The sequence below is a fragment of the Asparagus officinalis genome, chromosome 10 (assembly GCF_001876935.1).
Source record: "Asparagus officinalis chromosome 10, Aspof.V1, whole genome shotgun sequence".
Classification (NCBI taxonomy): Eukaryota; Viridiplantae; Streptophyta; class Magnoliopsida; order Asparagales; family Asparagaceae; genus Asparagus; species Asparagus officinalis.
In genome coordinates, this window is record NC_033803.1 from 21,601,344 (window position 1) to 21,615,642 (window position 14,299).

At 38.5% G+C, this 14,299-nt stretch overlaps 1 protein-coding gene across 1 annotated transcript; it reads left to right on the forward strand.

Annotated features, from left to right (window-relative positions):
- LOC109826538 lies at positions 2,411-2,890 on the forward strand. Its single transcript, XM_020393568.1, has one exon. The coding sequence runs from the start codon at positions 2,411-2,413 to the stop codon at positions 2,888-2,890; it is 480 nt and encodes a 159-aa protein (XP_020249157.1).

The window sequence follows — 14,299 nt, forward strand, 5'->3', positions numbered from 1 at the left end:
TAGTTTGGGTGGGTCATTTAGTGGGTGGGTATGTGTGGGTAAATTGGTTTGGGTCAATTTTGCCATCCCCATCCTAACGAAAGTCCATGTACAACTAAACAAAATTTAGTTGCGCTTTATTCTCCATGCAAATCTACATCTACATCTACATCAACACTACTATAAAAGAGTATTGTTATGTTAAAACTTTTGATTTCCTTTTTGTACCCTATCAATTTTAATAGTTCACAATAACTATAAGTATTAAAGTTTGTGTGGTTCTAATGATTATTAGGTTCCCTTGAAATTATATTTTTGGTTAATCACTAATTATCATGTTAGTTATCTTGTGAGGACTTTTGGGTTCTCACGAATTTGTATTTTAGGTTAAACACTTATTCTAAATTTTGTTTTACATAACTACTATCCAGCTCGAAATATTGCTATGCATATGCAATAATATGATGTCTATAGTATTATAAAATAGGATTGCTTTGTCAAAGATTTTGATTTTCTTTTATACCCTCTCAATTTTAATAACTATAAGTATTAAAGTTTGTGTGGTTCTAATGACTATTAGGTTCCCTTAAAATTATGTTTTTAGTTAAGCACTATCATGTTAGTTATCTTGTGGGGACTTTTGGGTTCCGGTGAAATTGTATTTTTGGTTAAGTAGTTATTCTTAATTTTATTTTACATAACTACTTTCCGGCTCGAAAATATAGTTATGCATATGCAATAATATGATAAAGGATAATGTTTTATAGCAACTAACCAATATTATATCATGCAAAGGCCTCTTTGTGCATGTAAAAAGACACAATTTTCGTCTTATCTAAGTTAAATATGAGAAATATTTGACCTATAATTTCTTCATGTTCTTTATTTAGAAGAATGGAGAACTTGTAGTTATACCATAGAACTGTGCTTAATGCTGTACAAATTTTGTGCAGTGTGCTAATATAATAGCTAACTATTTTGATTTGGACTCTCATGAAAGGAGAGAATGAGCACTAAAGAGTAACTTCTAGAAAAAATATAGGAGGATGGATAATCAAATAATTTGAAGAGATGAAGAGTCAATAGCAAAGTTTAATTACAAGATATTGAGAGTTAAATAAAAATGATGTGTGCTCAATTTACAATATAAGAAATTAGATAACGTTAAAATATCCTTAAATTTATAATCTAAAGCGAACCACTACGTAAAAACTACCGAGTCTGGATCATAAGGATACTTTTTGGTAGTCATTTTCTTCATAAGAAACTTATTTGGATACTATATTAGAATGGATCCTTAAAGTTTTTGCTGTTTTGAGATAACCAGCTAAAACTTATTTTTTAAATTATAAATCTAACATTAAAAACTAATTTAATAACATATGTTAATCTATAATTGTATCATGCATCACGTGCAATGCACGTATGACATATTAGTTCTCTTTAAATATCCATTGCAGATCAAACAGACATTTTGAGTATGAGTTTTCCAAAATCCACTACACTAAAACATTGTGGGGTCCATGACGACTCATTAATTTTAATAACAATTTAAGTGGAAGGACCCACCCTACACGTTTGTGTTTAGTAGAGTAGAAGTAGTTTCGTGAATGTAGTTTAGAAATAATTATCCTTCATTAAGGGGCTATTTGGTTGAATGAAAATAAAGTCCACATATAAATAGAGCAAACAGATTTATAAGCACATTATTCGGTTGACAACTCTATAATTAAGAAGGGTAAACAGAACTGTATTTTGTGGGAAAAACTTGTAGCAAATGTTATAACCAATTTTATGGGCGGAAAATAGGAGGAAAAACTGCTGCACGCTTCGAAAAGGAGAATTTAAAAAAAAAAGAAAAAGTAAGAACTTGCATTTATGCTTCCTGCGATGTGATCTGCATCTATGCAAACCCATCTAGGCCCTCGGACATATTGCTTGGACTTGGTCCGTTACGCTAGATTTTAGAAACCCAAAATTGAAACATATTATATTATTATCCCATTTCCTAATCCAGCTAGGGTTTATTAAAGCCAAAGAAGATGGAAACAAATTAAAACCCAATCAAACTCGGAATCATCAAGACACTAACTGAAATAGGAAACTTGATGAATTCCTAGTCCTATTCGAACTCTGACAGAGTACTGGTCCTATTTAAAGGAAAGCAGAACACGCTAAGAGCAAGGGCAGCAAGCTCTGAAGGAGGCTCTCAAGGCTGACGTGGCCGTGGAAGTTGGCAGCCCCCCTCCAACAAGCTCCTAACCCCTCCCAAACCCCTCTCCTAAGGCTGACGTGGCCTTGGGGAGCTTCCGAGCTCCCAAGCGCTCCACAAATTTGTGGAGCGCTTGGGAGCTCGGAAGCTCCCCAAGGCCACGTCAGCCTTAGGAGAGGGGCTTGGGAGGGGTTCAGAGCCGCTCCGGAGCCCGATTGGATGAAGCTCAATTTTGATGGAGCCGTATCGAAAGGGGTAGCGGGGTGCGGGTACGCTCTCAGGGACTCTGAGGGGGCGATCCTCGCTGCCGGGTGCTGCGGCGCACCTGACCTCAATGTGTTGGACGCAGAGCTCAGAGGGCTGTGGAGCGGTCTTAAGCTGGCGGCGAAGGTCTGCAAGAGAGGACAGAAGTTATGGATTGAGGGTGATTCACTGGTAATTATAGATTATTTGAAGGAGTTTTTCGTAGATTACCCGAACAACCAACCGGTAGTTCAAGACATTATTCGGTTACTCGACCATTTCTCCGAGATTCAAGCTTCGCATATTTATCGAGAGGGTAATGCTGTTGCAGACTGGCTGGCTGGAAAAGGAAAATATACACGGGTTGAGGTGGTTTGGACGAGCGATTTTCCAGATAAATTAGAAGCATTGGCTCAAAAAGATTTGCGTGAGTATCATGAGAGACGGAGGAAATGAGAGGATTGTATGTTGTATTTAATCATTGATGTAAATCTTTGTCATTTTTTATATGAAATTGATTCTCAATTTTTTTTGTGTGTGTACGGTTATGAACTATATTGATTTTAGTTATACATATCTGTGGTTACGAACATTTTACAAATAGAAAGACGAGAGAGGGGTGGTTGGCCTTTGTGAGGTAGCATAGGTAAAGAAATTCGTGGAATAGCATGCTTGATGAGCTTGCAGGCTAAAGAAATTGGTAGAGTGGCATGTTGGGTGCAACTTGAGAGCAGTTGGTCTTTAGTGAATTAGCATGAGTAAAATTCACAGGTTAAAGAAATTAAAATAGGGAATAATCTTTTAACAGGTATCCGTTTGTATGCTTTCTCATCATCCGAGCTTTTTACATCAAACAGGGGCGGATGCAAAAGCATATTAATATGTGTGTGGTTGTGTGAACGCAGACGGATGAAATCGTGGTTATCGTTTCTGAACTTGTTTTGTTTACCGACAGTCTAATGAATGATTAAAGAAGAAAGCAGATAGCTTTCATTACAAAGTTGGACATAATTGGGATTTTTCAGATATTGGTCCCTCATATATGTCTTTCATATTTTGAAATTAGCCCCTAAAATTTTAATTGCTATGTAATCCCTAAAATTCTATGACTTAATTCAACTTTTTTTGGTTAGTCTCTCCATCTAATTTTCTTAATCCTAGTGATTAATCCTTGGCAAAATAATTACCTTTTATACCTTCTACAGAACAACACAGATTACAGACTCGTGGACGGGCTACATTCAAGCTTAAAGATGGACCTATGGATGGGTTAGAGGGGATTTTAAAGGATTCAAAGGAAAGAAAGCAATTGTAGATGGATTTGAGGAAGACGATACAAATTTCGGGTTCGTGTCAGGTTTGAGTTTGGGTTTTGGAATCACATATTGGTAATATAAGGATATAACTAAAGGATTGAGGAGGAAAGAGGTCAGGTTGTGGTGTTGTGCTAAGGTGTTGGGAAACTAAAACCAAAAAGACAGAAATGATATATGCAAATAAAAAATGGACAACTAACTACAATCTACACATCAAACTTTGTAAATTCAAAAAACTACTTTAGAGGATACTAAAATCACCAGGGTTGCTTTTCACCAAGTTGTTTTTGCTTGTACCCTCTGTATCTCTTTGCAATCGATCGGGGATTTATGTTATAGTTATTTCCCCTACAAGCTACCAAAAATTAACATCATGAAAGAAGATGTTTCAAGAATTCTAGTGAAATTTTTACAACAAATAGCACTCTTGTTCTAAGGTAATGATACATGATCATGGATTAATAAGTGAAAGCTCCCGATATATGCTCAATTTGGATCTCATAAAACTTCTTTCTTTTCAAACATTGCCAGGCAGCTCTGGAACAAAAACTGAACGGAGCATTTATTTATATCCAACATGTTTCATGAAGGTTTGGCATAGGTTGTGTAGGCGGTAGTACAACCTTCAGAATGAGAAAGCTCATTCATTACCATTTATTAACATCTGCCTTTAACTCAGAAATATGCGTTGGAAGACCAAAGTTTCCCTATTGAATCGGCATCAGTCCATGTTAAGCTAATAAGCACCTTGGTAAAACTTTGCTGGAGCACAGAGGCATTAGAAATAATGTTTTATCTGAATCATTTACAGTCATAAGAGCTGCCTGTTGGGGATTCAAAACAATCAAATCAAATCTGTACCCTTTCGGATCTTGTGTTTGAGAGTTGAGCAAGAAAGAAATTCACCACAAATCAAAGATAAAAACTTATAGGAAAGTAAACAAGAAAAAACACACCAGATTTAAAGAGGTTCGACAACGTGCCTACGTCCTCGGGAGCCACACCACACAATTCTTTGATTACTTGAAGAAGATTACAATGCTCGCAATTGGTCTCTCTCTCTAAGATTTCTAACCTCAAAGAGCCCTCAAAACCCTCTTTTTTTCGTGCATTTTTTTCTCTCTTAAACCCTAAAGGGACGTGTTTCTATTTATAACAAAACACAATCCCAAATAGATTAGAATTCTAAAACGAGTCTGTCACACCCTGGTGTGGCGCAGACTATACCCATGGCAGACAGGGCAAACTCTGCCACACTCAGGTATGGCGCAGACCACACCCATGGTAGACAGGGCATATTCTGCCACACCCTGGTGTGGCGCAGACCACACCCATGACCTGTTTTGAATTTTTATGCAATTGTTGATTTTGATTCTAGATTTGGGTCTCCACTCTCAAGACCAACAATCTCCCACTTGGAGATCAAACCACCATCAATGAGCTCTCCGAACTCTGCCTTCTTCGCAAGCATCTTCTCCTACTTGAAAAATCCATTCTTCAATCATCAACATCTCGGCGATCTCGCCGATCCTCGTAGTGTGGTTCTGCCTTCGTCTTCTACTCGTGAAGGACAACTGAAGTTGCGCACAACTCTAGTTTCTCAATGGTGACTGCCTTCGTCAACATGTCTGCCGGATTTTGACTCCCCAAAATTTTTATCAAATGCAACTTTCCGTCTTCAACTAGCGAGCGTATAAAATAATATTTAACATCGATTTGCTTCGTTCTGGTATGATATACTGGATTCTTGACAAGATGTATAGCACTCTGGCTATCACAATAAAGAACTCCTCTCTCTTGCGTCAGATCCAACTCTTCCAAGCACCCGTTCAACCAGATCATCTCCTTACTTGCTTCAGTCACCATGACATACTCAACCTCGGTTGTAGACAAAGTCACAATCTTCTGCAGACGTGAGACCCAGCTCACTGCTGTCGACGCAAACGTATAAACATACCCCGTGGTGCTTCATCTCATATCATGATCACCAGCGAAGTCCGCATCCACGTATCCCTGCAGCACCAACTCCTTCCTCCTGAAACGTAATGGCTTGTTCGTTGTCCCTCTCAAGTACCGCATCATCCACTTCACGGCTTCCCAATGCTGCTTCCCTGGATTGCTTGCGAATCTGCTCATAACTCCCACTGCATGGGCGATGTCCGGTCTTGTGCAAACCATCGCGTACATGAGACTCCCAATGGCCGAAGAATATAGCACCCTGCTCATATGCTCTATATCTATATCTGTCTTAGGTGATTGCTCATCAGATAGCTTGAACTAACTTCTAAGGGGTGTGCAAACAACTTTAGCATTATGCATGTTGAACCTCTGAAGTACCTTCTCAATGTATTCAGCTTGGCTCAATCTCAATGTCCCTTCAACTTCATCCCTACTGATTCGCATCCCTAGAATCTGCTTCGCTGCATCCAGATCCTTCATTGTAAACTCCTTTGCTAGCTGCTTCTTCAAACTATTTATCTCCTCTAAACATGGTCCTGCTATCAACATGTCATCAACATATAATAACAAAATAATGAAGCTGGACTCGAACCTTTTGAAATAACAATAATGATCCGAATTGCATCTTTAGTAGTCATTGTTCTGCATGAAGTTATCAAACTTATTATACCACTGTCTCGGAGCCTGTCTTCCTTTCCTTCTTCAATGAAACCAACAGGCTGCTTCATGTAGATTTCTTCATCCAAGTCACCATAAAAAAAGGCAGTCTTCACATCTAACTGCTTAAGAAAGAGGTCTTCTGCAGCCACCAAACTCAATACCACTCTGATGGTTGTGAGTTTCACAATAGGGGAAAATATCTCCGTGTAGTCCACTCCTTCCCGCTGTTAAAACCCCTTTACTACTAATCTGGCCTTGAATCTCTTGCTTCCATCACTCTCTTGTTTGACCCGGTAGACCCATTTGTTATGTAAGGCCTTCTTCTGAGCAGGTAGCTGGGCTAACTCTCATGTCTTATTAGTGAGTAGAGAATCCATCTCTTCCTGCATCGCATGCTCCCACTGCTGAGATTCACTCAATTTATCGCCTTGTTCCGAAAGCGTTTAACAAAGTCGGTGACTATTTCTTCGTCTTTTTGCTTCTCATCGAAGAGTGTCCTGATGGACACCACTACTTTGGCTATCCTTGGTATTTTCCCTATTCTTGTACATCACATCCTCATTAAATATCACGTCCCTGCTTCTGATGATCTTCCTGTTTTTCTCATCCCAAAGGTGATACTCGAACTCATCAATGTCGTATCTAATGAATGTGCACTTCTGTGACTTAGCCTCTAGCTTGTCTCTGATGTGGTCACTGATATGAACATAAGCCACACAACCAAATACCCGTAAGTGTGAGAGATTTATCTTCTTTCCACTCCAAACCTCCTCTGGAATCCCAAAATCCAATGGAACTGATGGTCCGTGATTAATAAGGTAAGCTGCTGTATGCATCGCATCCGCCCAAAATGTCTTAGGCAGACCTGCATGTAATCGCATGCTCCTGACACACTCTGTCAAGGTCCTGTTCATCCTCTCCGTAATGTCATTCTGCTGTGGTGTCCCTGGAGTAGTCCTCTCTAACCGAATACCATTCGTAGCACAGAACCTCTTGGACTCCTCCAGCTCGTATTCTCCACCATTGTCTGATCTCAGACATTTCACCTTTAGATCTGTCTCGTTCTCCACCATGACCTTCCACTTCTTGAAGATTCCAAACATCTCTGACTTGTGCTTCATGAAGTAGATCCACACCTTCCTCGAGTGATCATCGATGAAGGTAATATAATATCTTAAACCGCTAAAAGAAGACACACTGGCTGGACCCCATACATCTGTATGAATCAACTCTAGTTTTTGAGCCTTATGTGGCCTTCCACCCTTCTGAAAACTAACCCTCTTCTGCTTTCCAAAGATGCAGTCTTCATAAACCCTGACTTTCACGGTGTCGATCTCGGTTAGCTTTTCTTGTGAATGCAAAAATCTTTATCCCCTTTTCGCTCATGTGCCCTAGCCTGTTGTGCCACAGATCTGTACTCTCTTTGCCAGCTGCAATTGCAAGGGTGTCACTCGCATGTAAGGTGAGGTAGAGAGTTCCTAACTTGTTACCTCGAGCAACTATCATCGTACCGTTGGAGATCCTAGCCTTCTGCTCCAAGCTGTCCCACCGAAACAAGATTCCTCTTCGGTTTCAGCACGTATCTCACGTTCTTTAAGGTCCACTTAGAGCCCTTCATCTGAATCTGTACTTCACCATTTTCAACAATATTACAAGGCTCATTATTCCCTAAATATACTTTTCTAAAGTCCCCTGCTACATAATTCTGAAATAGCTTCCTGTTAGCAGTGACGTGGAAAGAGGCTCCTGAATCGATGACCCAAGAATCCGAATCACTGTCCATAGCAAGGATCAAGGCATCCTGCACGATATGAGCCTCCTACTCATCCACATCATTCTTTGGACTTTTGCAGACTGAAGACATATGGCCCTCCTGGCCGCAGTTCCAACATTTCCCTTTGATAGGCCTAACCTTCTAGTTTGGCATATTCTTTACTGATTTCGACTGATTCCTGTTCTGGTTCCTTTCTTCTGGCTTCTGCCTCTCTGCTCGAAACTTAGAGCTGAACCTGAGCCTTCTGATTCGGATGATTTCCTTCTAATCTCCTCGGATAGAATCATGCTAACAACCTCACTCAGCTTTAACTTCTCCTTCCCCGCCGAATTGCTGATTGTCGTCACACAATCTGCCCAACTATCTGGCAACTACAATAGAATCAATAGGGCTTACACTTCGCATCAAACGTGATGTCTACGGAGATAAGCTGATCAACAATCGTGTTGAACTCGCTGAGGTGCATCGTGAAGGATCGTCCTTCTGCCATCTTGAGGTTGAAGAGAGTTTTGACGAGATGCACCTTGTTTGCTACAGACGGTTGCTCGTACATCTTCACGATCGCTTCCATAAGCCCCACCATCATCTTCTCCTTCAAAATATTGTGGGCTACTGATTTGGCGAGCGACAACCGGAATTTCTCTAGAGCCTTCCTATCCAGTATCTCCCAATCACCATCTAACTCCTCCTTTTTCTTTCTCTTTTCCTTGCCCATCAACGGGTGATACAAGTTCTTCTGGTACAGATAGTCCTCCATCTACGATTTCCAGTAGGCGAAATCTGAACCGTCAAACTTCTCGATCTTTGATTTATTTTCCTCTGCCATGACTTTCACACAAATTGCTGAACGAAGCTCTGATACCAGTTGTTGGAGATCTGAAACAATCAAATCAAATCTGTACCCTTCCGGATCTTATGTTTGAGAGTTGAGCAAGAAAAATGTTCATCACAAATTAAAGATAAAAACTTATAGGAAAGTAAACAAGAAAGAACGCATCAGATTTAACGAGGTTCGGCAACGTGCCTACGTCCTCGGGAACATGACCACACAATTCTTTGATTAATTGAAGAAGATTACAATGCTTGCAATTGGTCTCTCTCTCTAAGATTTCTAACCTCAAAGAGCCCTCAAAACTCTCTTTTTTTCGTGCTCTTTTTCTCTCTTAAACCCTAAAGGGACATGTTTCTATTTATAACAAAACACAATCCCAAACAGATTAGAATTCTAAAACGAGTCTGTAACACCCTGGTGTGGCGCAGACCACACCCATAGCAGACATGGCAGATTCTGTCACACCCTGGCGTGGCGCAGACCACACCCATGGAAGACAGAGCAGATTCTGTCACACTTTGGTGTGGTGCAGACCATACTCATGGCATGTCTTGAATTTTTATGCAATTGTTGATTTTAATTCTAGGTTTAGGTCTCCACTCTCAAGACCAACACTGCCTGTAGAATGTGCTTTTGGCACTTCAACATGGACCCAAGCAAATTTCCATGTGCAAAACCTTTGACAGGTAAAAAAATAAAACTTCATACCATGTATAAAGTTAATCAGGATTTGACGTGTTTATGGCCATGCATGACAGGTAAAAAAATAAAACTTCATACCATGTATAAAGTTAATCAGGATTTGACGTGTTTATGGCCATGCAGAATAACAAAACAGGATGCATGTTCATAAATCTAGTTAGACTAAAACTTGCAGTTTTTCAATGTGATCCGCACCTTGTTGGCTCTTTGCCTTTGTAAATTCTTTTTCCCTTTCAACCTCTATGGATATCTTCTTTTGTAGCAAGATCTTCTTTTCCTCGAGCTTTTCAAAGGCCTACAATTTCAACAAATGACAAGTAACAAGATAACTTGTTTCATTACAAATGAGAGATATCTAGTTTTCTATTTTGAAATAGTTGAAGTATAGTTAACGAGAGACACCAAAACAAGATATCCTACATGATAAATACACAGGATATGTGTTGCTAAAAGCACAATATATGTATATACATATGCGTGTATGCATTATGTACACAATTAATTAATGTTAAAGTAACTAGGAGTTCTTCAACCTAACTTAGTTCTCCATAAGAATACAAAATTAATTATCATTACCATAAAAAGAATTTTGGCTGCAACTCAAAAGGCCTTAAAAAGGTATCACAGAAAAATAAAAACTCAAAAAAGCATACATTTTTTAATCCAGCTCTTTATCTAAATATAATCTTTTCCAATACATTTCAACTTGTTTTTTTATCTAATTGTAATTTTTTTTTAGAATTCTGTATTTAAATAAATCTAAGAGTTTTTTAATGTTTTCTATATGTATATATGATTCTTTAGAAAGAATATACCTATTTTATATAAATATTCTTTTAGTTTCTCAAGGAATCTGCATTCTATATACAAATACCAGTAAGGTATCATAAATATGTCTTACGAGTATAAAGTAAGGCGTCTGGGCGTGTTAAGAATATTCCCCATATTTTCAAGCATGATAAGTACCAGTGTCGGAAACAGATTTTTTGGCTGGTGCCTATGAGTTGAACTAAGTTGGAAGCTCCCTCCAAGTTATTGCAGCTAGACCTAAAGCAAATTCTTTTCATAGCATCATAACTACAATGCATCCCCTGACAAACCTCAAAGATAAAACAGAACCACTATCTTCCAATTTTTTAATAGTTTTGAGTTAATCAGATAATATATTATTATCAGGGTCTGATGGGAATAATTAGACAAGAATAGCTTCAAGTAACTGTCAATAGTAGGAAAGATCGAACGCCTATTTTTTTGTTTTTGCTTTCGGGTGAATTATTTTTCTCACTTGAAACTGTACACTGAATGAAGAATAGTGTGAAACCTACAATGGTGAATATCTTTGGCTAAAAACATTTTACAAAGAGAAAGATGAGAGAGGGATGGTTGGACTTGGTGAGGTGGCATGAGTAAATAAAGTCATGGAATAGTATTTACTTGGTGAAATAGAAAGTGGGATGTAATGTTAAAGCAGTTGGCTTTGTGAATAGAATGAGGGGAGAAACAAAAATGTAGGTTGGGATGGGAGAATACTTGATGAATTAGCATTTTGGGCATAGAAATTGGTGAAGTACCATTTTGGGTGTGACTTGGAAGCAATTGGACTTGGTGAATTAGCATGAGTAAAGAAACTAAAATAGGGAATAATCTTCTAACAGGTGATATACTTTCTCATCATCCAAGCCTTTTACATCAAAGAGGGGCAAACCCAGGCACTCCATTATGGGGATAATGTCGGCGTCTGTGTGAACAATGGCAGATCCAGGGAGTTGTGCTGACAGGTTACCGCGCAAGGAGCATGGTTATTACTGCCGAACTTGTTTTGTCTGCTCCCAGTCTAATGAATGATTAAAAAAAGGAAGCGGATAGCTTTCGTTAGAGTTGGACGTAGTTAGGATTTTTAGATATTGATCCCTCATATGCTGAAATTAGCCCTCAAATTTTAGTTTCTATCTAGTCCCTAACAACCTATAACTTAATTCATTTTTTTTCCGGTTAGCGTCTATGTTTAATTTTTTTTAACTCAAGTGATTAATCATTGGAAAATTATTACCTTTACACCTTCAGTAACAAAAAAACAGATAGGTGCTTGCGGATAAGTTACGTTCAAGCTTGGAGATGGACCGTTGGAGGAAAGAGAGTAGTCGAAGTAGATGGGTTTGAGGAAGAAGATGACCGTTGAAGGAAGAAGGTACAAATATATGTTTGTGTCAGGTTTGAGTTGGAGTCATAGAATCAGGTATTGGTAACATGGGTATAACCAAAGGATTGAGGAGAAGATATGTCATGTTGTACTAAAAGGGTGCTAGAAAACCAAAACCAAAAAGATAGAAATGATATATGCAAATAAAACACAACTAAGTGCAGCCTAAATTTCATATATCAGTTCACCGTCGACCATCACGGTCGACCGCGCCTGAGTCTTTTGCATAGTGGGCAGCAGAAACTTTCACGGTCGACTGCCACGGTCGACCGTCAAGCTGAATTTCTCGCGGTCGACCGTCGAACTCTCTGAAAGTTTTTCTTCTATTTTTTATTCTTCGCAGTCGACCGTCGCGATCGATCGCCGATTTGACCGTTGGACTCCAACGGCTATTTTCTGAGCTGTTTTTATGGGGGCTTTGTGATCTTTTGTTTAGGGTTCTTGGCTGAGGTTTTGGGAGGCTATAAATACCCCCTTGATCTCAGTTCTCAAAAAAAACCTAAGAGAATGTTTTAAAGAGTTTTAAAGGGTTTTAACTTATTTTAAGTTTGTTTAAGAGTTTGGTTTATGAAGAAAATTTTACAAGAGCTTGAGGAGATTGTCAATTGTATTTTGGGCATTCAATCCATCTCTCTCTTGTCATCTAGAGAAGTTTTCCTAAACTCAACTCTAGCTTTTATTTATAATTATTTGTTGATTATCATTTCTATTAAGCTAGAATTATATTGAGTTTAGTTTTGATTTATATCTCATTGTTACACACCCACTTGAGCGTATTGTATCTTTCATACATAGTATATTTGGATTGGTGAGTGTTGTAACATTTGAGTGTGAGCTTTCATTGTGTTCTCATCCATAGTAGAGAACAAACATTTATTGTATTGAGCCTTATTGTGAGATCACTTTGTAATACACTTGTACACCGATAGAAGTGTGTGGTGAGAGTCGGGGATCGTCTTTATATCTCATTGTTACACACCCACTTGAGCGTATTGTATCTTTCATACATAGTATATTTGGATTGGTGAGTGTTGTAACATTTGAGTGTGAGCTTTCATTGTGTTCTCATATATTAGAGAATAATCATTTATTGTAATTATTCTTATTGTGAGATTCACTTTGTAATACACTTGTACACTGAGAGAAGTGTGTGGCGAGAGTCGGGGATCGTCCCAAGAGGAGTGACATCGGTTGACGAACCTAGGGAGATGTTGTAACCTAGCACTTGAGAGAGACACGTCTAGTTCAACACTTGTGAGGGTGTAGAGTGGGATTGCAAGAGTGTTAATTGTAGAGTTTTCGGTGTACTAGAAAACTGAGTGTGAGGAGTGGATGTTAATCAGTGATCGTCGAAAACCGACATAGTGTGGTTGTAAACGTTATTCGGGAGAGCGTAGAAAACCTGGTCGTGATAGTGGATTTCTCCCCGGGAGTGGGGAGAGGAGACGTAGGATGAAAGGTCCGAACTCCGTGATCATATTGCTTGTTTGAGTTTGGCTTAGCACACTTATATTTATTCATCTTTATAGCCTTTCTCTCATTGTTTATTTCATCCACTATATCATTTGTTTATGTTACCCTTGTGTTTACATATCCTTGCATATATCATATTGTATATCTCTTTGGTAGGATATATCATCTTATGCTAGTTTGTATATCCTTGCATATATTTATCATATAGGATATATCTCTTTATTCATTTTTCTTATCCTAGCTCATATATCTTGTTGTATTTTATTCTTGCTAGGATAACTTGTTAATTAATTTTAATTGGTATAAAATCGGATTAGATTAGCATAAGACCCTAATCACCCCCCTCTAGGGTCTAACAAATAAAGTGCTCCACTTTGTACCCTTATAAATATTAGTCTGCATAGATAAGAGCGTACTACTTGCAATGGATTTGTTCTTAACATTGTCAAAAGATTTCCTAGTGATTTTATCAACGAGATTAGACTCATAAATGGAAATATACATCTTGCTACACGTACCTAGGAGGTTGCTCCTGGCTAGCCTACTTGCATCCTCCAATATGGCTTAGTCTATAATACCATAAATTAGATCCAATCTTAATTCATAGTATGAGACAAAGTAGAATATAAACCCAATTGTTTATAATCAGTATTTTAAAATCAAGTAAGAAATTAGCTTGACGTCCGATGTAGAGCAGAGAATCCAAAAAGTAAATCTATGTAAGTCACCCATAAATAGGAAACTAACATGAACCCTAGAAGCCTAGCTACAGAGAGACGAGTTCTCATCCATGGTAGAGTATTACAAGATCTATTTGTTCCCTAAACCCTAAAAACACCTTTATGCATTAGTGCCCGCCACCATTACATATCCTCCACTTAAATCTTTCTACTCCCATACGGATTCTTCTAGAGCTCTACAAACTAGTCTTTATCCTGTAGATGTAGTT